The sequence below is a fragment of the Eptatretus burgeri genome, chromosome 15 (assembly GCF_056783735.1).
Source record: "Eptatretus burgeri isolate ZD-2024b chromosome 15, Ebu_testis_v1, whole genome shotgun sequence".
Lineage (NCBI taxonomy): Eukaryota > Metazoa > Chordata > Myxini > Myxiniformes > Myxinidae > Eptatretus > Eptatretus burgeri.
The window spans coordinates 30,975,428-31,001,200 of record NC_140975.1 but is presented as its reverse complement, the minus strand read 5'-3'; the positions used below and the strand labels follow the sequence as shown (position 1 = coordinate 31,001,200).

Below are 25,773 nucleotides of genomic sequence, written 5' to 3'. Positions count from 1 at the left end.
AACACTCCGACGCAGAACATTCAAATGGCTCATTCTTCTCAGGAAGCTGGTAGTCATTTTGCCAACCTTGGAAGGATGATGGGCTGAGGTAACCCATCGGGTGTTATTTTAAGAGCACGCCAGGGGATTGTACTCTGGACCCTAATGTCCTAAACCAGCCACTTTAACCTTTAAGTCAATACCAGGCTTTGCGAATGTGTTAGATACACAAAAAGTGGAATTTTGACCACTTTCCCTCCCTCCCTTTCCCACCTACCCTCTTTCTCTTCTGAGTGGCTTGGTGCATTACCCTTGCTGGTGTGGGTTCGACAATCACGGCTGCTCATGGAAATTAATTTCCCCACCCAGTGATGGATGTGCTACGTGTCCAGGACTAATGGGCAAATTATAGCCTCAAAGCAACCAAGACTTGGCATGAATGCCCCAACGCTACCAAGGGCATGGGCGCGTCCACCACCAGCACCACCCCTTATCCATCTCCATTACATGCCTTACATTCCTCTGATCCACAAACTCCTTCAATTCCTTTCCTCTCCCGCTTCCTTTTATTAATTCCCCCCCCCCCCCACAACAACCCCCACCGTTTTTGCATGCATTTTATACATAGCTCTTAATGGAGAAAAACACAAACTCCAAATAAGAAGAATACAGAACATTACACTTTAATTCTGGGATGCTTGTAACCCTGAGTACATTCACGATGTCTGCTCAAAACACTGGATTCTGCCTGATGCAGGACATTTAAGTTACGACGTAGGGAATGCTAATTTCACATCTGCATACATTTGCATCATTTTACATCCTCAGAAAATTGCATAACACACCAGTAGCAGGCTGACAAGAAGTTCAACATCCTTTGTAAGATATACAACTGCATTTCTCATTTCGTGAAGCCAATTGATCAGCTGGGCATCCTGGATCAAGAAAAACAAAAAATAAACTAAGATTCCAATGAAAGAAAGAAAGAAACAAAACGAGAACTATAAATACTGTACATAGTAAACTGGAAGAAATCTCAAAATGCAAAGTCCATCCACATTCACTTTGCACTCAAACTAAACTTGAAGATAACAACAGCTCAAAAAAAAAACACCATATAAAATTAAATCATTCATTATTGTTCTCCGTGTTCTCGTAATTAAGGTTTGTTGAAATTTTTTATGACAAAAGCTCAAATCTATACTAGTAAATGTCAATGTGTGTGTGTGTGTGTGTGTGTGTGTGTGTGTGTGTGTGTGTGTGTGTGTGTGTGTGTGTGTCAGTGTGTCTCCTCCATAATGCCAAAAACCATAAAATCTAGCAGCCTGAAACTTTGCATGCATACTAAGAAAACTCCAAGGAAGTGCAAGAGTGAAAATTGGGCGTTTGGATTAATTAAAACACCGATTATGAAGAAATTAACGGCCTTATTTAATTATGACCTTCATTAGATCCTCGGCCACCTCACTCTCTGGGGTATTGAAGCGTTTCCTGGGTAACCTCGCTGGGGTCTGAAGCCGCCATGTTTTTTTTGGCCTGCTCAACCATGCCTTGACTTGGAACAGGCCGCAACGGTTTCTAAAGCATAAAGTTTTTTTTTCCACTTTTCTCACTCATATTGAATGCCTGTTCATAATAATTACGAATCGTTGTGTACATCCCTTTTGTAAGTGCTATAGTTTTCAAATTCGGAGCTTGGAGCGATTTCATGCATTATATACGATTTTCCACGATCTACTCTCACGGACTAATTAAAGTATATCATCAAAATATTATTTCGGTTTTGAGGATCGGATGTTGTCCGGACTAAATAAGTGTCGGAATCTGTGGTGAAATCTGAAAATTTAAAGAAATAACGAGTCTTATAACCAAGCCGACATACCGATTTACTTAAAGCAAGCAAGGCGATGTTCCCTCCTTCTCCATATATACACAAGAAAATGTGAAATTTCCAAACATTAAACTCATCTTTTTCTACTGTTTGGAGAATTATATTGAGTGTACAAAAAATTTAGGGCGTGCCAAAATTAACTAACTTCATTGAGCTACATGAAATAATGCATTCAATGCTCGACCTCGCGCCCTGTCCGCCAGAGGAACTGCTAATCCATAGCGTCTGCCAAATCTGTGTCCATATTCTCAGAGGTTTTGCGAGGTGCTCTTCAGGGAATCAAAGAAAAATCTGGTAAAAAGCGGACTTTTTCAAAAAACAGTTATAATGTTTGTGAGGATCCCTAACCAATGCACCACGTGACGCATGCACAGATGAGCAGGCAAGATGGTGAATTATCTGCAATGTTTATTTCACTGGCGAGTGAATTGTGAGATGACACCAGGGTTGTTCTGTATGAAGCTGGAACTCTTTTGTGGATAAAGTCATTATTTGAACGAATTCATTTTATTTCATAAACTGCTGCGTGCACGGTGAAGACCGCCTTTAAAGTTAAAGGGATCCTTTATGACATGCAGGGACACAGCCTGACCAACCATTCCTGATGAACCATTTAATTGGAGTGCTCGCACGAGTGCCAAAGCCAATTGCCGAAGGCCTCACAGTCAATAGCGGTACCGAGCCACATACTTCTGAGCGAATTATTCACTCACTGCGGATGCTTTTCCCACAACATCATTCAGAGCGAGTGGTCCGCGCCCCGTCACCCTGAGCGAGTGGTCCGCGCCCCGTCACCCTGAGCGAGTGGTCCGCGCCCCGTCACCCTGAGCGAGTGGTCCGCGCCCCGTCACCCTGAGCGAGTGGTCCGCGCCCCGTCACCCTGAGCGAGTGGTCCGCGCCCCGTCACCCTGAGCGAGTGGTCCGCGCCCCGTCACCCTGAGCGAGTGGTCCGCGCCCCGTCACCCTGAGCGAGTGGTCCGCGCCCCGTCACCCTGAGCGAGTGGTCCGCGCCCCGTCACCCTGAGCGAGTGGTCCGCGCCCCGTCACCCTGAGCGAGTGGTCCGCGCCCCGTCACCCTGAGCGAGTGGTCCGCGCCCCGTCACCCTGAGCGAGTGGTCCGCGACCCGTCACCCTGAGCGAGTGGTCCGCGCCCCGTCACCCTGAGCGAGTGGTCCGCGCCCCGTCACCCTGAGCGAGTGGTCCGCGCCCCGTCACCCTGAGCGAGTGGTCCGCGCCCCGTCACCCTGAGCGAGTGGTCCGCGCCCCGTCACCCTGAGCGAGTGGTCCGCGCCCCGTCACCCTGAGCGAGTGGTCCGCGCCCCGTCACCCTGAGCGAGTGGTCCGCGCCCCGTCACCCTGAGCGAGTGGTCCGCGCCCCGTCACCCTGAGCGAGTGGTCCGCGCCCCGTCACCCTGAGCGAGTGGTCCGCGCCCCGTCACCCTGAGCGAGTGGTCCGCGCCCCGTCACCCTGAGCGAGTGGTCCGCGCCCCGTCACCCTGAGCGAGTGGTCCGCGCCCCGTCACCCTGAGCGAGTGGTCCGCGCGTGGAGAGATTGGGATGGTGGCATGGAGAGGTTGGGATGGTGGCATGGAGAGGTTGGGATGGTGGCATGGAGAGGTTGGGATGGTGGCGTGGAGAGGTTGGGGTGGGGGAGTAGGAAGTATCCTGGAACAGCCTACGTGTCGAGATTCTTGAATGCACCAGGCAGTTTAACCAACACTTGCAGAGGGTTAAATCACTTTTTCGTAATTTAAAACACTCCAAGTGTGTCGGTAAAAACCGTGCCTTTTCCTGATACATGCACACGTCCTGCCAGACAGGGCAACACCGATCTCCTCGCTTGCAGTGGAGATGACGTGACACATGGGCCGAGCATAAATATGTATGAGGCAAGACATGGGCAGAACATAAATAAGCTTGAGGAAAAACATGAATGTGCATGAGGCAAAACATGGGTGGAGCATGAATATATGTTTTACATTCAAATTTGTTACATCACAGGGATGTTGGTGTGGGGAGTAGGGATGTTGGGTTGGGGAGTAGGGAGCCTGGAGTGGGGAGTAGGGAGGTTGGGGTGGAGAGTAGGGAGGTTGGGGTGGAGAGTAGGGAGGTTTGGGTGGGGAGTAGGGAGGTTGCAGTGGGAGAGTAGGAAGGTTGGTGTGGAGGAGCAAGGAGTGATGTAGAGATTGGAGGGGGGAGCACATGATGCAAAACAAATGGAGTCTTCATTGTAGAATGCAAAGAATTTTCAATGCAATATACCATTCAATTTCTAAAAGAAGAAAACGAGTGAAGTAATATCTTGTTAAAAACTCTCATTGTACCTTTATTTCTGGATCAGCCAGTTGGTGCAAGATGAGATTATATTCTGCATTTTGGCCCTAGAAACACAAAAGCAGTTTATTAGTGATGAAACACAATGGCAGTCTAAAATATTGAACTGAATGGTATTCCCATATTACCTCATAATGCTGCAATCTCTTATTCAAACCCCAAACTATGTTGACTGTTTTCATCTTCTAATGTTCTAAAACAAAATGCCAAAAACTAAAAATCAAAAAATGAAAAAACAGAAATGAGGGAGTTCAGAGAACATCTTAACCCACACAGTCGAGAGAAAAATGACACAAGTTGAGTCTTTTAAACTCTTGCTTTGCGTTTTCAACCACGATCTGTTTGTTTAGTTCATGAACCTTGCATAAAAGGCATGATGGTAACCATACAAAGCTGATGGGTCAAACGGAACAGTCCAGAGCAGACGATGCTCCAATGAGATGCATTTTTCATCAACATACCATTGAGGTTAGTCTAGTCATTAGGACAATTACAAACCTTCTGCCAACTTCTATCAGAGAAAATTACGATTTTGAAATTATTTTTGAGAAAAAGATGCATGAAACAAACAGTGCTTGACACTGCCATATTTGTCTGAATGCAAAAAACTCAGTTACTTTTCCCTCAGGGCTGAGACAACGTGAATGCTGATTCTTACAGTAACTCTACCCTTGGGGCATTAGATGGCGTGAATATTTTGTCCAAGTACTGCTAAACGGAAGGTTTTTGAAGTGCCAAAAAGGCGATTTGTGCTGTGCAGTGTTTCAAGTATGTAATTAAATTGCAATAAAATAAGGATTTTCAAAGGTTGTAGAAAAAGAAACATTTTACCATAGTTTATAGCTGTTGATGAAGTTACACCACCTTATTTAACATGTTAAATTAGTTATTCATGACTGTTGTTTGTGTCCTTTATGACATCCCTAAAACAATCAGTTTCCTGTTTAAAATGAATTTCAATTTTGTTTGATTGCCAAACAGGCAGACAGCCAAAAATAAATTACCTTACTCCTCTGTGTGCACTTGCGATCCGGATGAGATTCCATACATTTTTCCAAATTAGGGTAAGGGTTATTTATTGAGGAAAGGTATGAGGAAACCATGACAATGAGGAAAGGTATTGACGTTTCACCTGCTTGTACTTGGTCAAGGCGTCAATAACACCAGTTCCGAACCGCACCGTCTTGCGTGGAGGTGAAGAGAAGAAGTCTGAACTGTCTCCCAGCATTGCAGCAGCAACTGTTTTTCAAATCATGGTGTGTGCGTTTCTGTAAAATGGCAAGTTTACAGTGATGACATTGATCAACTAGAACTACGTTGTCAATGGCACACAATCGCATATTCCCGCGCACACTGCTTTGTCCCATTAATGCTCGGTGAAATTTTATCTTGCAAAATAGATTTACTATTCTTTTCTATTTGATGTGCTTTATGACCAAAGACTTACTATGTTTACGAAATCAGAAATCATTGCAAGCATGTCAACATTTCAGGAAACATTAATTTAACACTGTCCAGCAATATAGAACTGTGCATCAATTTAATCATAGGAATGAACTGTGTACAATATTAATTATAATTATTCATAATCAATTAGATAAATACAGTAAAACCTGTGACTGTTTGTCACTCATGGGGGCCACATAAGTAAGTTCTTTATAAAATAATTTACCATGTACAATGGTAAATACACTGAAAAAAAATTAGCCCCCATGACCCCACCCTTTCTGGCGTGGCCCCAGGGGTCATATCAAAAATCCGACAGTGTTGTGCACTTCCCCATACATATATCTACTATGCCCCAAAGTTTCAAGTCCCTATTTCAAACGGCGTAGGAGGAGTTACAGGGTAAGACAGACGGACGTACGGACAGACGGCGGAGACAATCACAATATTCCCGCTATAATAAGCTCGACAAAGCAGCCAAACTATTTACATACAAATGAAATGTCGAAAAGGGTGAGAGATGGTTGTTGTGGTTTTAGCAAGCGAGTTTGTAAGAAAATTCTTCATTTCAGATACGAAGATGCAAGGTGGCTTTGGTGTGAGGATAACGTGAAAGAGGGTGAGAAGGTGAGATTCAGGAAAATGTCATAATTTGCAAACATCAACCACAGCCATTGGACTTCCACCACAACAGCATAATCTGCCACCACCTAAGCTCCAAGACAGTAATGTCACATCAACCGCAACCACGTCCAACGGAATGTCACCAGCAACCTCGATCAACAGAACGTCACCACAACTGAGTCCAATGGAACGTCACCCACAACCACGTCCAACAGAACGTCACCCACAACCACGTCCAACAGAACGTCACCACAATCACGTCTCGCAGCACGTCACCCACAACCACGTCCAACAGAACATCACCCACAACCACGTCCAACAGAACGTCACCACAACCACGTCCAACAGAACATCACCACAATCACGTCTCGCAGCACGTCACCCACAACCACGTCCAACAGAACATCACCCACAACCACGTCCAACAGAACGTCACCACAATCACGTCTCGCAGCACGTCACCCACAACCACGTCCAACAGAACATCACCACAATCACGTCTCGCAGCACGTCACCAGCAACCGCGTCTCGCAGTCCATTATCTCCCTCCCCACGCAACTGTACAACCACTACTCCGTGTGCAGCAACAACGTCCATGACCACAATGTTCGGTTCACCACAAATCGACCCACGATCGTCGGTTAATGATGAAGAGGTCGATTTGAGATAAAAGATGTGTTTACGGAAGAGGGGAATATTTACGGAGCAGCTGTGACACGAAACGACGTCGCTCGTCGTCCAACTCGTGTTCGTGTTGTAGGTTCGTCAGACACGTGGTGGGGACGAAGGAGGCGCCGCACGTGTTCCGGTCGTAATCGCTCAGCTCAGGCTTTACAACACGGCTGCCGAGACCATGGGCCTCCGGTGACGGATAAAAGTGTCATCAAAGAGTCCGATCTCCATTTACACTCAAACAAAATACTCATTGAGGCCGCAGCGGCACAAAGTGAACGGCACAAAAATTTGTGTGAAGAAGAAGAAGATTGGGGCTGTATATTAATAATAAGATTCAATAATATGTATAAACAAAAATTTACGGAATAAACTGAACATTCACGAATAAAACAAAAATATTTTGTGATAATATTTAACCACTTTGAATAACGATAATAAAAATTTATTAACAGTGTATTTAAATACCTGGAAAAAAAAAAACAACGTCCACGTTTCCGGTACGTTAATTGTTAACTTCGTTTCAAATACATTTGAGTTGTGCGGGGGAGGTGTTACCGTGTAATAAAATTCGGATCGTAATTTGATTCGAAAATCTGTGCAAAAACAACGCATGGCCGAGCCAGCAGCAACAGGACGTTTTTCATTCCGGAACGTTAAGAATACGTCACTTCCTGTTTACTGAACCCTGATAGGCGGGAAATTTGATCGTTGATCGGTTGAAGGCGAGATCGTCGTTGAACCAACGGTCCATTGATTGGGGCTCACTTTGTGGATCGACGAAAGCCGAGTCAGCCTTTGAACAGCCAAATGGATCTCCTAAGACCCCAGTCAATGTCAGCGCAGCCGAATACTTCCACAATCCTGGTAAGTCCCTGAGAGGTTTGGTGGAGGCTGCTATTATGATTTATTTATTTTTTGTTTTTTTATCTCTCGCTTTTCCGACAATGTCGGATAGGCCCGGCCGACCGTGTACTTTTGTGTACGTGATGCTTCCAAAAACCGTTGAGCATTTCGCTTTCATATTGCAGATATCTATTCGGTGTACCATATCCCTGTGTCGTAAGAGGCGACCAGGGTTGCGTCAGGAAGGGCATCCGGCATAAAACATGTGCCAAATCACTACGCGGATCATACGGATGATCCGCTGTGGCGACCCCTAACGGGAGCAGCCGAAAGAAGAAGAAGATTGCAGATATCTATTCCTCATGACGTGATCTCGACCTGATTAGATCACGGCGGTGATTGGCGCTGAATTGTGTTGCCATGGCAACCGTATCAGTAACTTGGCCCGTGGAGGCGATATTTCAAAAACCTTTCAAGATTTAAGTTTTTTTTTTTTTTCAGATGACATCTATTCCTCATGCTACCCAAAAGGCGGGGGTACCTGGAGTATCGGTTCCTTGTTACATTTTCTTTATTTCATTGTAATTGGCCGATGTTAATGAGGAGTGTCGATGAGGCATAGTGGATGAGGGGATAACTTATAGAAGTTTGGGAAGACTAGTACGGGCCCGTAGGGGCGTAAACGATGACTGGATTGGGGCATTATCATGAACCGTATCAGAAATGGCCATAACTTGGGAAACACCTGGGAAACATATTCAGGTCTCCAGCGTCAATTATGACGTCATATCAAATGAAGAATTGTGACGCCCCCTAGTCTCGCCCCTCCTCTCTCGCCCCCTCCTCTCTCGCCCCCTCCTCTCTCGCCCCCTCCTCTCTCGCCCCCTCCTCTCTCGCCCCCTCCTCTCTCGCCCCCTCCTCTCTCCCCCTCTCTTGAATTGTGACGCCCACTAGTCTCACCCCTCCTCTCACCCCCCTCTCTCGCCCCTCCTCTCACCCCCTCTCTCGCCCCTCCTCTCTCCCCCTCTCTTGAATTGTGACGTCCCGCCCCGTCTCTCCACCCCCGTCTCTCCACCCCCGTCTCTCCACCCCCCGTCTCTCCACCCCCGTCTCTCCACCCCCGTCTCTCCACCCCCGTCTCTCCACCCCCGTCTCTCCACCCCCGTCTCTCCACCCCCGTCTCTCCACCCCCGTCTCTCCACCCCCGTCTCTCCACCCCCGTCTCTCCACCCCCGTCTCTCCACCCCCGTCTCTCCACCCCCCGTCTCTCCACCCCCGTCTCTCCACCCCCGTCTCTCCACCCCCGTCTCTCCACCCCCGTCTCTCCACCCCCCGTCTCTCCACCCCCCGTCTCTCCACCCCCGTCTCTCCACCCCCGTCTCTCCACCCCCGTCTCTCCACCCCCGTCTCTCCACCCCCGTCTCTCCACCCCCGTCTCTCCACCCCCCGTCTCTCCACCCCCGTCTCTCCACCCCCCGTCTCTCCACCCCCCGTCTCTCCACCCCCGTCTCTCCACCCCCGTCTCTCCACCCCCGTCTCTCCACCCCCGTCTCTCCACCCCCGTCTCTCCACCCCCGTCTCTCCACCCCCCGTCTCTCCACCCACCCCCGTCTCTCCACCCACCCCCCGTCTCTCCACCCACCCCCGTCTCTCCACCCACCCCCGTCTCTCCACCCACCCCCGTCTCTCCACCCACCCCCGTCTCTCCACCCACCCCCCGTCTCTCCACCCACCCCCGTCTCTCCACCCACCCCCCGTCTCTCCACCCACCCCCGTCTCTCCACCCACCCCCGTCTCTCCACCCACCCCCCGTCTCTCCACCCACCCCCCGTCTCTCCACCCACCCCCCGTCTCTCCACCCACCCCCGTCTCTCCACCCACCCCCCGTCTCTCCACCCACCCCCGTCTCTCCACCCACCCCCCGTCTCTCCACCCACCCCCGTCTCTCCACCCACCCCCCGTCTCTCCACCCACCCCCCGTCTCTCCACCCACCCCCCGTCTCTCCACCCACCCCCGTCTCTCCACCCACCCCCCGTCTCTCCACCCACCCCCCGTCTCTCCACCCACCCCCCGTCTCTCCACCCACCCCCGTCTCTCCACCCACCCCCCGTCTCTCCACCCACCCCCCGTCTCTCCACCCACCCCCCGTCTCTCCACCCACCCCCCGTCTCTCCACCCACCCCCCGTCTCTCCACCCACCCCCCGTCTCTCCACCCACCCCCGTCTCTCCACCCACCCCCCGTCTCTCCACCCACCCCCGTCTCTCCACCCACCCCCGTCTCTCCACCCACCCCCCGTCTCTCCACCCACCCCCCGTCTCTCCACCCACCCCCGTCTCTCCACCCACCCCCCCGTCTCTCCACCCACCCCCCGTCTCTCCACCCACCCCCGTCTCTCCACCCACCCCCGTCTCTCCACCCACCCCCCGTCTCTCCACCCACCCCCCGTCTCTCCACCCACCCCCGTCTCTCCACCCACCCCCCGTCTCTCCACCCACCCCCGTCTCTCCACCCACCCCCCGTCTCTCCACCCACCCCCGTCTCTCCACCCACCCCCGTCTCTCCACCCACCCCCGTCTCTCCACCCACCCCCGTCTCTCCACCCACCCCCCGTCTCTCCACCCACCCCCCGTCTCTCCACCCACCCCCCGTCTCTCCACCCACCCCCGTCTCTCCACCCACCCCCCGTCTCTCCACCCACCCCCCGTCTCTCCACCCACCCCCCGTCTCTCCACCCACCCCCCGTCTCTCCACCCACCCCCGTCTCTCCACCCACCCCCCGTCTCTCCACCCACCCCCCGTCTCTCCACCCACCCCCCGTCTCTCCACCCACCCCCGTCTCTCCACCCACCCCCCGTCTCTCCACCCACCCCCCGTCTCTCCACCCACCCCCCGTCTCTCCACCCACCCCCGTCTCTCCACCCACCCCCCGTCTCTCCACCCACCCCCGTCTCTCCACCCACCCCCCCGTCTCTCCACCCACCCCCCGTCTCTCCACCCACCCCCGTCTCTCCACCCACCCCCGTCTCTCCACCCACCCCCGTCTCTCCACCCACCCCCCGTCTCTCCACCCACCCCCCGTCTCTCCACCCACCCCCGTCTCTCCACCCACCCCCGTCTCTCCACCCACCCCCCGTCTCTCCACCCACCCCCGTCTCTCCACCCACCCCCCGTCTCTCCACCCACCCCCGTCTCTCCACCCACCCCCCGTCTCTCCACCCACCCCCGTCTCTCCACCCACCCCCGTCTCTCCACCCACCCCCCGTCTCTCCACCCACCCCCCGTCTCTCCACCCACCCCCCGTCTCTCCACCCACCCCCCGTCTCTCCACCCACCCCCGTCTCTCCACCCACCCCCGTCTCTCCACCCACCCCCCGTCTCTCCACCCACCCCCGTCTCTCCACCCACCCCCCGTCTCTCCACCCACCCCCCCGTCTCTCCACCCACCCCCCGTCTCTCCACCCACCCCCGTCTCTCCACCCACCCCCCGTCTCTCCACCCACCCCCCGTCTCTCCACCCACCCCCCGTCTCTCCACCCACCCCCCGTCTCTCCACCCACCCCCCGTCTCTCCACCCACCCCCCCGTCTCTCCACCCACCCCCCGTCTCTCCACCCACCCCCGTCTCTCCACCCACCCCCCGTCTCTCCACCCACCCCCGTCTCTCCACCCACCCCCCGTCTCTCCACCCACCCCCGTCTCTCCACCCACCCCCCGTCTCTCCACCCACCCCCCGTCTCTCCACCCACCCCCGTCTCTCCACCCACCCCCCGTCTCTCCACCCACCCCCCGTCTCTCCACCCACCCCCCGTCTCTCCACCCACCCCCGTCTCTCCACCCACCCCCGTCTCTCCACCCACCCCCGTCTCTCCACCCACCCCCGTCTCTCCACCCACCCCCCGTCTCTCCACCCACCCCCGTCTCTCCACCCACCCCCGTCTCTCCACCCACCCCCCGTCTCTCCACCCACCCCCCGTCTCTCCACCCACCCCCCGTCTCTCCACCCACCCCCGTCTCTCCACCCACCCCCGTCTCTCCACCCACCCCCCGTCTCTCCACCCACCCCCCGTCTCTCCACCCACCCCCGTCTCTCCACCCACCCCCCGTCTCTCCACCCACCCCCCGTCTCTCCACCCACCCCCCGTCTCTCCACCCACCCCCGTCTCTCCACCCACCCCCCGTCTCTCCACCCACCCCCGTCTCTCCACCCACCCCCCGTCTCTCCACCCACCCCCGTCTCTCCACCCACCCCCCGTCTCTCCACCCACCCCCCGTCTCTCCACCCACCCCCCGTCTCTCCACCCACCCCCCGTCTCTCCACCCACCCCCCGTCTCTCCACCCACCCCCGTCTCTCCACCCACCCCCGTCTCTCCACCCACCCCCGTCTCTCCACCCACCCCCCGTCTCTCCACCCACCCCCCGTCTCTCCACCCACCCCCCGTCTCTCCACCCACCCCCGTCTCTCCACCCACCCCCGTCTCTCCACCCACCCCCCGTCTCTCCACCCACCCCCGTCTCTCCACCCACCCCCGTCTCTCCACCCACCCCCGTCTCTCCACCCACCCCCCGTCTCTCCACCCACCCCCCGTCTCTCCACCCACCCCCCGTCTCTCCACCCACCCCCGTCTCTCCACCCACCCCCGTCTCTCCACCCACCCCCCGTCTCTCCACCCACCCCCCGTCTCTCCACCCACCCCCCGTCTCTCCACCCACCCCCCGTCTCTCCACCCACCCCCGTCTCTCCACCCACCCCCCGTCTCTCCACCCACCCCCCGTCTCTCCACCCACCCCCGTCTCTCCACCCACCCCCCGTCTCTCCACCCACCCCCGTCTCTCCACCCACCCCCCGTCTCTCCACCCACCCCCGTCTCTCCACCCACCCCCCGTCTCTCCACCCACCCCCCGTCTCTCCACCCACCCCCGTCTCTCCACCCACCCCCCGTCTCTCCACCCACCCCCCCGTCTCTCCACCCACCCCCCGTCTCTCCACCCACCCCCCGTCTCTCCACCCACCCCCCGTCTCTCCACCCACCCCCCGTCTCTCCACCCACCCCCCGTCTCTCCACCCACCCCCGTCTCTCCACCCACCCCCCGTCTCTCCACCCACCCCCGTCTCTCCACCCACCCCCCGTCTCTCCACCCACCCCCGTCTCTCCACCCACCCCCCGTCTCTCCACCCACCCCCCGTCTCTCCACCCACCCCCCGTCTCTCCACCCACCCCCCGTCTCTCCACCCACCCCCGTCTCTCCACCCACCCCCGTCTCTCCACCCACCCCCCGTCTCTCCACCCACCCCCGTCTCTCCACCCACCCCCCGTCTCTCCACCCACCCCCCGTCTCTCCACCCACCCCCCGTCTCTCCACCCACCCCCCGTCTCTCCACCCACCCCCCGTCTCTCCACCCACCCCCCGTCTCTCCACCCACCCCCGTCTCTCCACCCACCCCCCGTCTCTCCACCCACCCCCCGTCTCTCCACCCACCCCCGTCTCTCCACCCACCCCCGTCTCTCCACCCACCCCCGTCTCTCCACCCACCCCCCGTCTCTCCACCCACCCCCGTCTCTCCACCCACCCCCGTCTCTCCACCCACCCCCCGTCTCTCCACCCACCCCCCGTCTCTCCACCCACCCCCCGTCTCTCCACCCACCCCCGTCTCTCCACCCACCCCCGTCTCTCCACCCACCCCCCGTCTCTCCACCCACCCCCCGTCTCTCCACCCACCCCCCGTCTCTCCACCCACCCCCGTCTCTCCACCCACCCCCCGTCTCTCCACCCACCCCCGTCTCTCCACCCACCCCCCGTCTCTCCACCCACCCCCCGTCTCTCCACCCACCCCCGTCTCTCCACCCACCCCCGTCTCTCCACCCACCCCCCGTCTCTCCACCCACCCCCGTCTCTCCACCCACCCCCCGTCTCTCCACCCACCCCCGTCTCTCCACCCACCCCCCCGTCTCTCCACCCACCCCCCGTCTCTCCACCCACCCCCCGTCTCTCCACCCACCCCCGTCTCTCCACCCACCCCCCGTCTCTCCACCCACCCCCGTCTCTCCACCCACCCCCCGTCTCTCCACCCACCCCCCGTCTCTCCACCCACCCCCGTCTCTCCACCCACCCCCCGTCTCTCCACCCACCCCCGTCTCTCCACCCACCCCCCGTCTCTCCACCCACCCCCGTCTCTCCACCCACCCCCCGTCTCTCCACCCACCCCCGTCTCTCCACCCACCCCCGTCTCTCCACCCACCCCCGTCTCTCCACCCACCCCCGTCTCTCCACCCACCCCCGTCTCTCCACCCACCCCCCGTCTCTCCACCCACCCCCGTCTCTCCACCCACCCCCGTCTCTCCACCCACCCCCCGTCTCTCCACCCACCCCCCGTCTCTCCACCCACCCCCGTCTCTCCACCCACCCCCGTCTCTCCACCCACCCCCCGTCTCTCCACCCACCCCCCGTCTCTCCACCCACCCCCGTCTCTCCACCCACCCCCCGTCTCTCCACCCACCCCCGTCTCTCCACCCACCCCCCGTCTCTCCACCCACCCCCCGTCTCTCCACCCACCCCCGTCTCTCCACCCACCCCCCGTCTCTCCACCCACCCCCGTCTCTCCACCCACCCCCGTCTCTCCACCCACCCCCCGTCTCTCCACCCACCCCCCGTCTCTCCACCCACCCCCCGTCTCTCCACCCACCCCCCGTCTCTCCACCCACCCCCGTCTCTCCACCCACCCCCCGTCTCTCCACCCACCCCCGTCTCTCCACCCACCCCCCGTCTCTCCACCCACCCCCGTCTCTCCACCCACCCCCGTCTCTCCACCCACCCCCCGTCTCTCCACCCACCCCCGTCTCTCCACCCACCCCCGTCTCTCCACCCACCCCCCGTCTCTCCACCCACCCCCGTCTCTCCACCCACCCCCCGTCTCTCCACCCACCCCCGTCTCTCCACCCACCCCCCGTCTCTCCACCCACCCCCGTCTCTCCACCCACCCCCCGTCTCTCCACCCACCCCCCGTCTCTCCACCCACCCCCCGTCTCTCCACCCACCCCCCGTCTCTCCACCCACCCCCGTCTCTCCACCCACCCCCGTCTCTCCACCCACCCCCCGTCTCTCCACCCACCCCCCGTCTCTCCACCCACCCCCCGTCTCTCCACCCACCCCCCCGTCTCTCCACCCACCCCCCGTCTCTCCACCCACCCCCGTCTCTCCACCCACCCCCCGTCTCTCCACCCACCCCCGTCTCTCCACCCACCCCCCGTCTCTCCACCCACCCCCCGTCTCTCCACCCACCCCCGTCTCTCCACCCACCCCCGTCTCTCCACCCACCCCCCGTCTCTCCACCCACCCCCCGTCTCCACCCACCCCCCGTCTCTCCACCCACCCCCGTCTCTCCACCCACCCCCCGTCTCTCCACCCACCCCCGTCTCTCCACCCACCCCCCGTCTCTCCACCCACCCCCGTCTCTCCACCCACCCCCCGTCTCTCCACCCACCCCCCGTCTCTCCACCCACCCCCCGTCTCTCCACCCACCCCCGTCTCTCCACCCACCCCCGTCTCTCCACCCACCCCCCGTCTCTCCACCCACCCCCCGTCTCTCCACCCACCCCCGTCTCTCCACCCACCCCCCGTCTCTCCACCCACCCCCCGTCTCTCCACCCACCCCCGTCTCTCCACCCACCCCCCGTCTCTCCACCCACCCCCGTCTCTCCACCCACCCCCGTCTCTCCACCCACCCCCCGTCTCTCCACCCACCCCCCGTCTCTCCACCCACCCCCCGTCTCTCCACCCACCCCCCGTCTCTCCACCCACCCCCGTCTCTCCACCCACCCCCCGTCTCTCCACCCACCCCCCGTCTCTCCACCCACCCCCCGTCTCTCCACCCACCCCCGTCTCTCCACCCACCCCCCGTCTCTCCACCCACCCCCCGTCTCTCCACCCACCCCCGTCTCTCCACCCACCCCCCGTCTCTCCACCCACCCCCGTCTCTCCACCCACCCCCGTCTCTCCACCCACCCCCCGTCTCTCCACCCACCCCCCGTCTCTCCACCCACCCCCGTCTCTCCACCCACCCCCGTCTCTCCACCCACCCCCGTCTCTCCACCCACCCCCCCGTCTCTCCACCCACCCCCCGTCTCTCCACCCACCCCCCCGTCTCTCCACCCACCCCCCCGTCTCTCCACCCACCCCCCGTCTCTCCACCCACCCCCCGTCTCTCCACCCCCCCGTCTCTCCCCCCCAGTATACTTGCACACCCAGCACTACAAGTATACTTGTAGTCGGCAGTTGATGTGTTAAAATCATTATTTTATTAAAATTGAAGTATAAACTTAAACACTTTGTGGGGTATTGTGTTCTATAAACTCTCTCGTTTACTAAGTAGTGGTGGAAGAGTTTAAACTGGAGTTGGATAGGTACCTGGTAGCATTGAGGATAAAAGGGTACAATAACATGGATATTGGTAGAAATGCTTGGGTATGATAGGCCAGCTGGCCTCCTCCTGGGTCGGACTTCCTTGTATAAAACCCCGGAATCTCTGTGTTCTGCTTCCAGCTGGTTGGAGCTGATGGTTTGGGCCAGGAGCGCCTCATTGAGGCCCTTCATAAAGTGCCTGTGACATTCAACCTGAACGTGTGAGTCAATCAAGTCATCACCTCACACCAAGTATAAAAAGCACTTAAGTTTATTGTTTTTTTTTTTTCACTTTATTTATTTCAAAGCATTGGTCACTTTCTGCCATTGTCCTTATACTGATGTACATTGTCCACAATTACAGTATTTGGTGTTTTCCTGTAAATGACGTACTCTGAATAACCCATCATTAATAACCATAACACAACAGAATTATTAATCCATTATGTAATTATTATCTTTGGAAAATTCATTCATACCTTACCTGCAATGCACCTGCACACGTGACTGTTAACATCCATTCAATGTTGCTTTCAAAGTTCAAATTGCTCCCAATTAGTAGATCTCTTTCTGAGCCACAAATGCTTTGAGAGATAGTATGTGAAACAACATGAGATGGAAATGAGCTTCCATATCAGAGGACTGGAGGATGAAGTGCCATTGGATGGGCTGGAAATGATTATCCCACACACACACGATAGAAAGGAGGGGTGGTGTTCCTGCAGCCTAAACTTAGGATGACAAGAAAGGGATTGGTGGATAAATAAGTATGACTTGTTGGTGTCAAACAAACGCTGGCGAAGTATAGAGGGCAGGTGCAATAAGACTTGAAGAATTCATTTGAGAACCATGAGTCTACCAACGTTTCTGAAGTGAAATGGTGCTGTGCCTTTCCCTCTTGTTGAAAGGTGTGAATGCGTTTGAGGACCAAGGATTTAATCATCTTGGGAGAGTGGTAGTTGGGTTGGGTCAGAATACCAAATGAGATTCAGCACCCTGACAGTGGGAAGCCATATTCCATACCACTAAGTTGAACACCTTGAACATGATGACTAGTTGAACATGACCAAGAAATAACTTTGCTTTAGATTAATTATTTCTTGGCAGCCTCTGTCTCTGTCGACCATGTTGTACATGTGGTCTGCCAAAGACAACTTGGGGCGAATGGTGAAGTCAATGGACTCCAAATACATGACCTTGTTCAGGATTGTTTGGAAAGATAAATTGAAAATGATAGACATTGGTTGTTTGAGGGACATCTCCTGTTGAATGTCATATTTCAGGTGGTGGACCTTTTTTCTTTTTGTTTTTTAACCTCTGCCACCGAAGGTGAAGGAAGTTGTTTTCAGCCCTTTCTGTCTTTATTAATTGCTGGAATCCTTTGGAAACCAAATCCTTCAAACCAAATCAAAAATGTGCATCTTCCAATACTGCATCCAACCATATGTCTCATTGGGGTGTCACACCAACACCCCTTCTTAGCGGTCGGGGGTCGAATGTCAGGGGGGTTGGGTCAAAAATTTCAAATTGCGATTAAAAACGCCATTTCAAGTCCGATTGACTTCCAAGTTATGATCATAACCAAACTAAGTGCTATAACTCATTAAACAGTAGCACTATCGACTTGTAAGAACCAAATTGATTTCCAGGTTTTTGTTTTTCCAGAGATCATGGAGATATGATAAAGTTATTCTAGCAATTCCTTACTCAATGAGCAATTTCATTTGTTTGTTTGTGTCCAGGATATCTCAAAAAGTTGTGGACGGATCCGGATGAAATTTTGTGGATAGGTTTGGTATGTGGCAAGGATGAACTGATTCGATTTTGGTGAAGATCTTGATCCGGATCTGACGACTAGAATTTTTGAAGTGATTCTTCACCATTGAGAGATGGGGCCAAAAACTATAAATATGTATATTGTTGTGGTTCTGAAAACCACATGCCTCTGAGGCAATGGCATCCAACATATTGTTACGTTTGAGGGGGGGTATGCATTCAAAGGGTAATTAGGATGTTTAATTAGGTATGCCATGCTGTTCGAGTGTACCAGGATCTCGATGTAATAAGTAGCAATTCAGTGGTGATAAGTTGTCTAGTAAATGTCCATTTCTTCAAGGGGGAAATGATAATTGTCACGTAATTAGATAGGGACACGGGATAGGGTAAGTGTGTCTGCGTAAACCCCTTTTAGTATTCTCTGGAGGCTTGCCGTGACGTCACAGGACAGTGCTGCGGATGGCTCCGCCCCGTGATCACAATTGGCGGAAGGCGACGGCGGTGGGCCAATAAAACGGCTCGATTGGAAGTGACGAGGACGGGAGGATAAAAGGGTTCTGTTCGGGGTCGAAAAGGAAGAGGAAGAAGATCGGGACAGAAAGACTGTTTTGGTGGAGGCTGTTGTGCTGGGAGCGTGCTTGTTGTTGCACTGATTCGATCCTGTTTTTCATCGTGTCTTGGAGCCTTGCTGAGCCTCGTGCCTCACCTTGGTTGGCTCTGGGGTTCTGCTGGCTCGGAGTGCGGGGTCGAACGGCGGGCGGACCTGCCTCCCTCTCCTACTCGCAATTTGGCGCCAGAGCTGGTTCCCTGGCGGCTGTGAGCGGACTTGGGCCGGGACCAGGAGGTCGACAGCACCACTGTTTCTCCTGCCCCCCTGACTAGAGCAAGGCCAGCTTGTCCGACGCCAATCCAGGGACAGTTGCGTCCACACCACGGTCCAGCGTGACCACCAGAAATAGCTACGTTGTGTGTGTGTGTGTGTGTGTGTGTATACCTGGCACCTTAGAGGGTTTGAGATTTCTATATTCATTGGAATTGTCTGTGTTTTCCCCACGCCCGATCCCACACCATCCCGTCGAATCGCCCCGGATCCCTCTTCTTGCCGAGTTTTGTTATTTCTGGTTAGAGGAATAAACGTTATCAACTCAGTGAAAAGCGACTCGTGCCACCTTCCTCGTCCCGTTTGCGGTAGAGCGATTAGAACCACCATCTTTGGGTTAAAAATAAATAAACCGCCTCCATCGTTTCGGCTCATTCTACGTTGGCGGGACTGTTCAAGTCCCGTGGACGTCACATTGGTGTCAGGGTGTTGGATGTTCGAACCCCTCTAAATTATATTTGGTATCGGGAGAATATACCAAGATTAAAATCTCGCCACGAATTGGAATATAAAATCACTACAGAAAAGCGCGTGAGCGCGGGAAAATTTTGGTGGGATTTTTCAAATTAAAATTAATTGGCGGCAAACGGGACTTCTGCACCATGGCGGATGTGCAGATGTTTGAGGAGGAAGGCCACGTGTCTGGCAGCGAGTCGGGGGAAGAAGGGAGAGACGGTGGTAGGGTTGGAACCTCCCCCATTCCGAGCGTGGACCGTGCTTCATCGCCCGTAACGGGGCCGGAAGCGCCTGAAACCGGTGTGATGATGATCCAGACACTGTTGGAACATTTAATAGCGGACATGACGGCACAAATGGAAAATCAATTCGTGACACAGAGGGCAGAAATGACGGCACAGGGGGCAGAAATGACAGATCAATTGGGGGTAATGGGGGTACAGTTGGGTGCACGGATTGATTTAATGAGGGATGAATTGGGGGAAAAGATGGAGAAAATGAAAACTGAGATGCAGGAGTGTGTGGATGTTAAATTGGGGGAAATACAAAGTAAATTTGAGGATAGATTGGAGGAAACAAAGGTAGAAATTACATTGGAGGGGGAAAATATACGGAAAAAATTGGTAGATAAAATTGATGCAACGAACATTCGGGTTGATAAAGTGGATGAAATCCTGGAATGTCATCGTGCCTGTGTGGATGCTCGTATGCAGCTGCAAGTTGAAGAGTGGGGAGAGCTGAGGAAGCAAGGGATGAATTTGGCGGACGAGGTAAAAGGATTGGAGGCTCGTTTGGACGAACAAGATAAAATTATGAGCCAAGATGAAGTCTTGGATAAATGCCTGGTAGAGCCGTCTTTTGTAAGTAGAGTGTCCGGGTTGGTTGAGGAGCAGCTACAAACTCGAGACGGAGCCTTGGAGGAGGTTGTGCGGGCCCAGAAGATCCTGTGGGAAGAGGTGAATCGGTCCATTCAACGTTTGGAACAGGAGGCAAAATTGACCCATGAGACCCTCACCACAAAACATCTTTGGCCACAGTGGGCTCCGAAATTGGATACGCAGCCACAAGGGTGTTTGATCCCTGGGTTGGATTCGGACAAGGGAGAAACTGAGAAACTGAGAAGCGGGCCACCATAAAAGTGATTCCCCTGGTAAATTTTGACGGGTCAGGGAGCGTTGAAGCTTTTCTGACTCAATTTGAGTGCATTTCCCGACTAAACGGGTGGAATGAGCGGGAACGTACAGGGAATTTGGTGGCAACGTTGCGGGGACCAGCCGCAGATGTGTTAAACGTGATCGCGGAGGGGATGTTGACCAGCTCCCACATTTGCGAGGCGTTGAGCCGTCAGTTTGGGTTTGCAGCGAACTGTGATCTGGTGCGGGCCCAGCTCCAGCACCGCATATTAAAGCCAGGTGAGACAGTGCAGGAGCTGGCACAGGACATTTACCAATCAGTCAGGATCGCATATCGGGACCTTACAGTGGAGGCATGGGACAGACTGGCACTCGAGAAATTTTCAGCTGCTCTTCCTGACCCTGAGGTCCGAGCGCTAGTGGAGCTACAGGATCCACCCACCGAGCGGCCGAGTGCGCAGCCAGGCTGGCCTCGTGGAGTCGGCCGGGTCGGGTGCCCGAGAGGCCATCGGTGACTATCCGACAGGCGGAGATTCAGGATCAGGGAGGGGGGCTGGGAGAAATTGGCATTACCCAAATGTTTCAGGAAATTTGCCAGAAACTCTCAAGTTTGATAAGGGGTAATTCGGTAGTTGGTGCGCCAAAGCGGCGGGGTCCAGCCCAGCCAATAGAGCAATTCGTTTATGGCCGAGGGGGTCCGGAACCGGAAGAGACATTACACCGATACCCACGGGGGGCTTTTATGGGGAGTTGTTTCCGGTGCGGGCAAAGAGGACACATGCAACGATATTGCCGGTACCCGGCGATGGAGAGACCCTCCAATAGACTTTCAAGCCCGGAGAGGATGAATCCTCCTGCTGAACCGCCAGGTCTATCCGAGATGCCCTTTCATGGGTCGGGTCCGGAAATCACTGTCGGGCGTCGGGAAAACTAGATTGGGCTGAGCATATAGGGCCATGCTCGACTGCTGAGATAGTGGCGAAGTGCCTCCTTTGAGAAAAAAAAATGAATTGTGGGAAAATTGGCATGGGTTTGTGAGTTCTGCTGGGTTTTAGAGTGACAATCGGGACAGTGGGTAATTGGTAACAAAGCGGGCACGAGTGGTTGTCCAATGGCTGGTGCGTGGATCGGGTGAGAAATGCTGTGTGAGTTGTTTCAAGTTAAGAAGTGAAATGTATGGTGCACACGTTGATTTTTTTTATTGGACATGGTGTGGTAACAGGGAAGGTCATGGTCGGTGAAGTGTTAGAAATGCAGGTGTCACATGTAAGGCCGATGGGGTGGGGGAGTCATGTGGGTTTTGTGGGTGGGGATGATGTGCTTGTCCACAGGGATTGCTGAGGCTCATGGTGAGTGGGAATTGTGACCCCCTTCAAGGAGATTCACCCCTGGTGGCTAACCGTGACAGTGTCTGGAGGCAACTGGGAGAGGGTCTGGTTGGGCGACCAAGGCGGGTAGGACCTTGGCGACCCAGGAAGGCCAGAGGAGCCAGTGAGACCCCTTCCAGTGTGTTGTACGGGGTTAGAGCTGATGGCTATCAGGGGGGTGGGAATCAAAGGGAGCGGGGGCGGAGAAACGTCTGGGTTGGACTAAAGCTTACCTGTGGGCATGGTTGCACCTGAGATGCCCCCATCATCTTGTGGTAACCCACCCCACGGCCATGACGGGATTCAGCCTGCATCATTAAAATGGGGACCATGACGTAGAAATGTGATTATGAGCATGGTGTGAGTGTTGTGAAGATGTGTGAGTCCTAGAGTGTACGAGGTGCAGTGGGACGCAAGAAGCACGCGGGCCAGCATCTACTCCGCTTTATTGCGCGACCAGAAGCACACTCTTGCCACCACTAGCGGGCGAGGCATGATATACGAAAACCCAATCACGTGACACAGCACACTCCTCCCCTCGTAAAAATGACCCGTCACACAATGAACAGACAATCACATGACCATCTGAAACCCATCAACACTCATAATCCTCCAAGTACCGCGGCCGCACCCTGACCCGCCTCGGACGGGCAGCGCCACCAGACAGCCCAGGCTCAGACGCCTCCCGGCTCGGTCGAGGTGACACCCTCGCCGGACTCGCACTTTCCGCAACACCAGCCACCCCCGACCGCCCAGCCTGCTCGACGTCCCCGGGTAGGACGGCATCAGGCGAAGACCCCCTTGGCGTCGGCCCAACCAGCCCCGGCGATACAACGTCAGGTGCCGGCGATACTACCGGTGGGGGTCCTGCATCGTTCGGCCCGGGGAGGTGTGGGAGGGGGTGACGCTGAACAGCGATCATGCATTTGGTCCATGTGCCGCTTCCACACATCCCCACCATCAGTCCGCACCATGCAATTCGCCGGCCCCAGCACCCCAGAGACCACCGCCGGCACCCATTTGGAACCGTGGAAATGATCGCGCACCATTACCCGCTGCCCCACCTCGAAGCTGCGCAGCCGCGTCGGACGCGACATCGCCCCACTCCCCGACCCTCCAGGTCGCAGCAAAGCCCGTCCATAGAGACGAATGGCAGGCGAATCACCCGTGACAGGATGAACTGCGTTCCTGTAATGGAGCAAAAAGACATCGACCACCGTCTGCACAGGTGCAACACCCCCCCTGCGCAAAGCCCGCTTCAACATCTTGACAAACGACTCAGCTTGGCCATTCGTCTCAGGGTGATACGGTGCGGACCTTAGATGTCGAATACCATTCTGGCGCATAAACTCATCAAATACACCCGCGATGAACTGCGGACCATTATTAGAGACCAGGATCTCCGGCAACCCTTTATTAGCAAAGATCGTCCGCAGTTTCTCTAGTGTAATGTTTGCTGATGTATGCTGCATTACTACAACCTCCGGCCATTTAGAGAATACATCGATCACAATCAAAAACATCTTGCCATTAACCGGTCCCGCAAAATCTACATGGACCCTCTGCCAAGCTCGGTGTGGCACAGGCCAGAGACCCGAAGCTCGACGCGGGTTACACTGAACAACAAAAATTTTTTACTGGAGATGTGTAAAGTGATTTAGACTAATTTGGGTACGCTGATTTCAAAAATCATAACCGTTTTGCTGTATCACGTCAGGATTTTCAGGAACAGAAATATTCCCATTGCCTAGAAGTCAGGATTTCAATGAAATTTACAAAAATTCATTTATTCATTTATTTCATCATGAATGTTTCAAAATTATAGAAATTACAGAAAAACTCCACTAGAATGTAATTAAAAATGCTTTAGGTATTTGGCTTTGCGTTTGTGCTGCTCTGTGTCAGTTTCACGATGCAGGAACCAGCAGAAATCGCCCATCATGTTCGGGTTGTGCCGCCCTTGGTAACGCGTCTCCATGAGTGAAATCTCTTGGTGGAATCGCTCGCCGTGCTCGTCCGAGACTGCTCCCAAGTTGTCAGGGAAGAAGTTCAGGTGCTGGTGTAGGAAATGGATTTTCAGGGACATCCTGGAGCCAAGTTTCCTGAAGGACTCCAGCAGCTGCTGCACTATTTCTTCATAGTTGTCCGCGCGCTCGTTCCCCAAGAAGTTGTCCGTCACAGCTTTGAAGCTCCTCCACGCTGCCAGCTCTTTGGGGTTTAGAGTTGTCGGAAAAGTTTCGTCCTTCATAATCTGTCGGATTTGCGGTCCAACAAAGACACCAGCCTTGATCTTGGCCTACGACAAGGTGTTGCCAAACTTTTCCTTGAGGTATAAAAACCCACGCCCATTCAGATCCATTGCCCGTACAAAACTTTTCATCAAGCCGAGCTTTATGTGGAGTGGTGGAAGGAAAACCTTGGCTGGGTCGACAAGGGCGACATGCTTCACGTTGTGTCGACCAGGTACATGCTCTTTTCGCTCTTCCCAATCTTTCTTCGTCCAGTGATTCTTGTCGTCTCTGCTATCCCAGAGACAAAGGAAGCACATGTATTTCGTGTAGCCTGACTGCAGCCCTAACAACAGCGCCACCACTTTCAAGTCTCCGCAGATGTGCCAGTTGAAGTCATTGTACTTGATGGAATCAAGCAGCTGCCGCATAGTCTCATAGGTCTCTGTCATGCCGAACGCGTGAGCCAGTGGGACTGATGGTTTCTCGTTGCCATTGTGGAGCAAAACAGCCTTCAAGCTGTTCTTCCCCGAGTCGATGAAGAGGCGCCAGTCTGCAGGATCGTGATCACACCCAAGTTCTTTCAACAGACCGTTGATGTCACTGCAGAATGTCATCGTGTATTCCATCTCAAAGAACTCAGCCATGTCTCTGTGACGTGCTCTGAACAAGGATATCTTGGTGTTAGGTTCAAGTAGATTCCACTGCTGCAGCCTTGATCCAAGCAGCTCTGCCTTCGCCTTTGACAGCGAGAGATCTCTTACAAGATCATTTAAGTCTCCCTGGTTCAGAAGGTGTGATTCTTGAGTGTCGGGTTCAAAAGGTTCATCATCACCATCCTCTTCACCACTGCTTACAGCTATGTTCTGATCAGCTGGAGGTGTTGGAACGGGGTTCTCGTCATCATGAGGCACAGGTTTACGAGCAGAGACGCAGTCAGCGTACTTGATGTGACTTATTCTTCTTGTTGAAGCCGGCGATGCTTGTGCAGCAGAAATAACAATCATCATGATTATTCTGAGGCTCACGCCATATCATGGGCACCACAAATGGCATGCTCGCGCGCTTGCCCACCAACCACTGAGTCAAGGTTGTGTGACAGCTTGTGCAGCAGATGTGTGGTGCCCAGCTCTGTTCTTGGTCCCCCACCTTACACCCGAAGTAGTGAAAGTAGGCGTCCTTCATTTTCACTGCTGTAGATCTTTTTTGGTATACCGACCACAGACATAACAGAAGTTGTCAGGATGATTGGTACAGGAACGCCTACTCATCTTTATCTGAAAGAAAGAAATATAACACAAGTTAACAACAATTGTACGAAATAGACATGTTAAAGACATATGTAAATTTCATTGAAATCCTGACTTCTAGGCAATGGGAATATTTCTGTTCCTGAAAATCCTGACGTGATACAGCAAAACGGTTATGATTTTTGAAATCAGCGTACCCAAATTAGTCTTAATCACTTTACACATCTCCAGTAAAAAAATTTTTTTGAAATTTGTTGTTCAGTGTTATCAGCATCCGTCTGGCACGTGGCGCAACGCTTAACCAACTGCTCAATGTCTTTGTCCAACCCCGGCCACCACAACAGGCTACGAGCAAGACTCTTGGTCTTCACGATGCCAAGGTGACTGACATGCAGTTCTTCCAAACACCGCTGCCTGAACCTCGGTGGAATCACGGTCCTCATTCCCCACATTACGCACCGTTGGACCAACGACAGCTCCGATGCGCGTGA

The 25,773-nt window shown here is 54.6% G+C and overlaps 2 protein-coding genes across 2 annotated transcripts in view; one reads left to right on the top strand and one right to left on the bottom strand.

Annotated features, from left to right (window-relative positions):
* RRN3 (RNA polymerase I transcription factor RRN3) overlaps positions 1-7,260 on the bottom strand; it is a 40,100-nt gene extending 32,840 nt beyond the window's left edge. The window contains exons 1-4 of the mRNA XM_085857210.1: positions 6,977-7,260; positions 5,337-5,472; positions 4,195-4,251; positions 825-914 (exon numbers count right to left, since the gene is read on the bottom strand). Of these exons, the coding sequence (XP_085713336.1) occupies positions 825-914; positions 4,195-4,251; positions 5,337-5,432 (243 nt within the window). The 5' untranslated portion in view covers positions 5,433-5,472; positions 6,977-7,260. The remainder of the gene's footprint in view (positions 1-824; positions 915-4,194; positions 4,252-5,336; positions 5,473-6,976) is intronic.
* A 349-nt stretch (positions 7,261-7,609) lies between these two features.
* The window catches only part of CENPM (centromere protein M), a 36,501-nt gene continuing 18,337 nt past the window's right edge, over positions 7,610-25,773 (top strand). The window contains exons 1-2 of the mRNA XM_085857199.1: positions 7,610-7,813; positions 16,334-16,413. Of these exons, the coding sequence (XP_085713325.1) occupies positions 7,757-7,813; positions 16,334-16,413 (137 nt within the window). The 5' untranslated portion in view covers positions 7,610-7,756. The remainder of the gene's footprint in view (positions 7,814-16,333; positions 16,414-25,773) is intronic.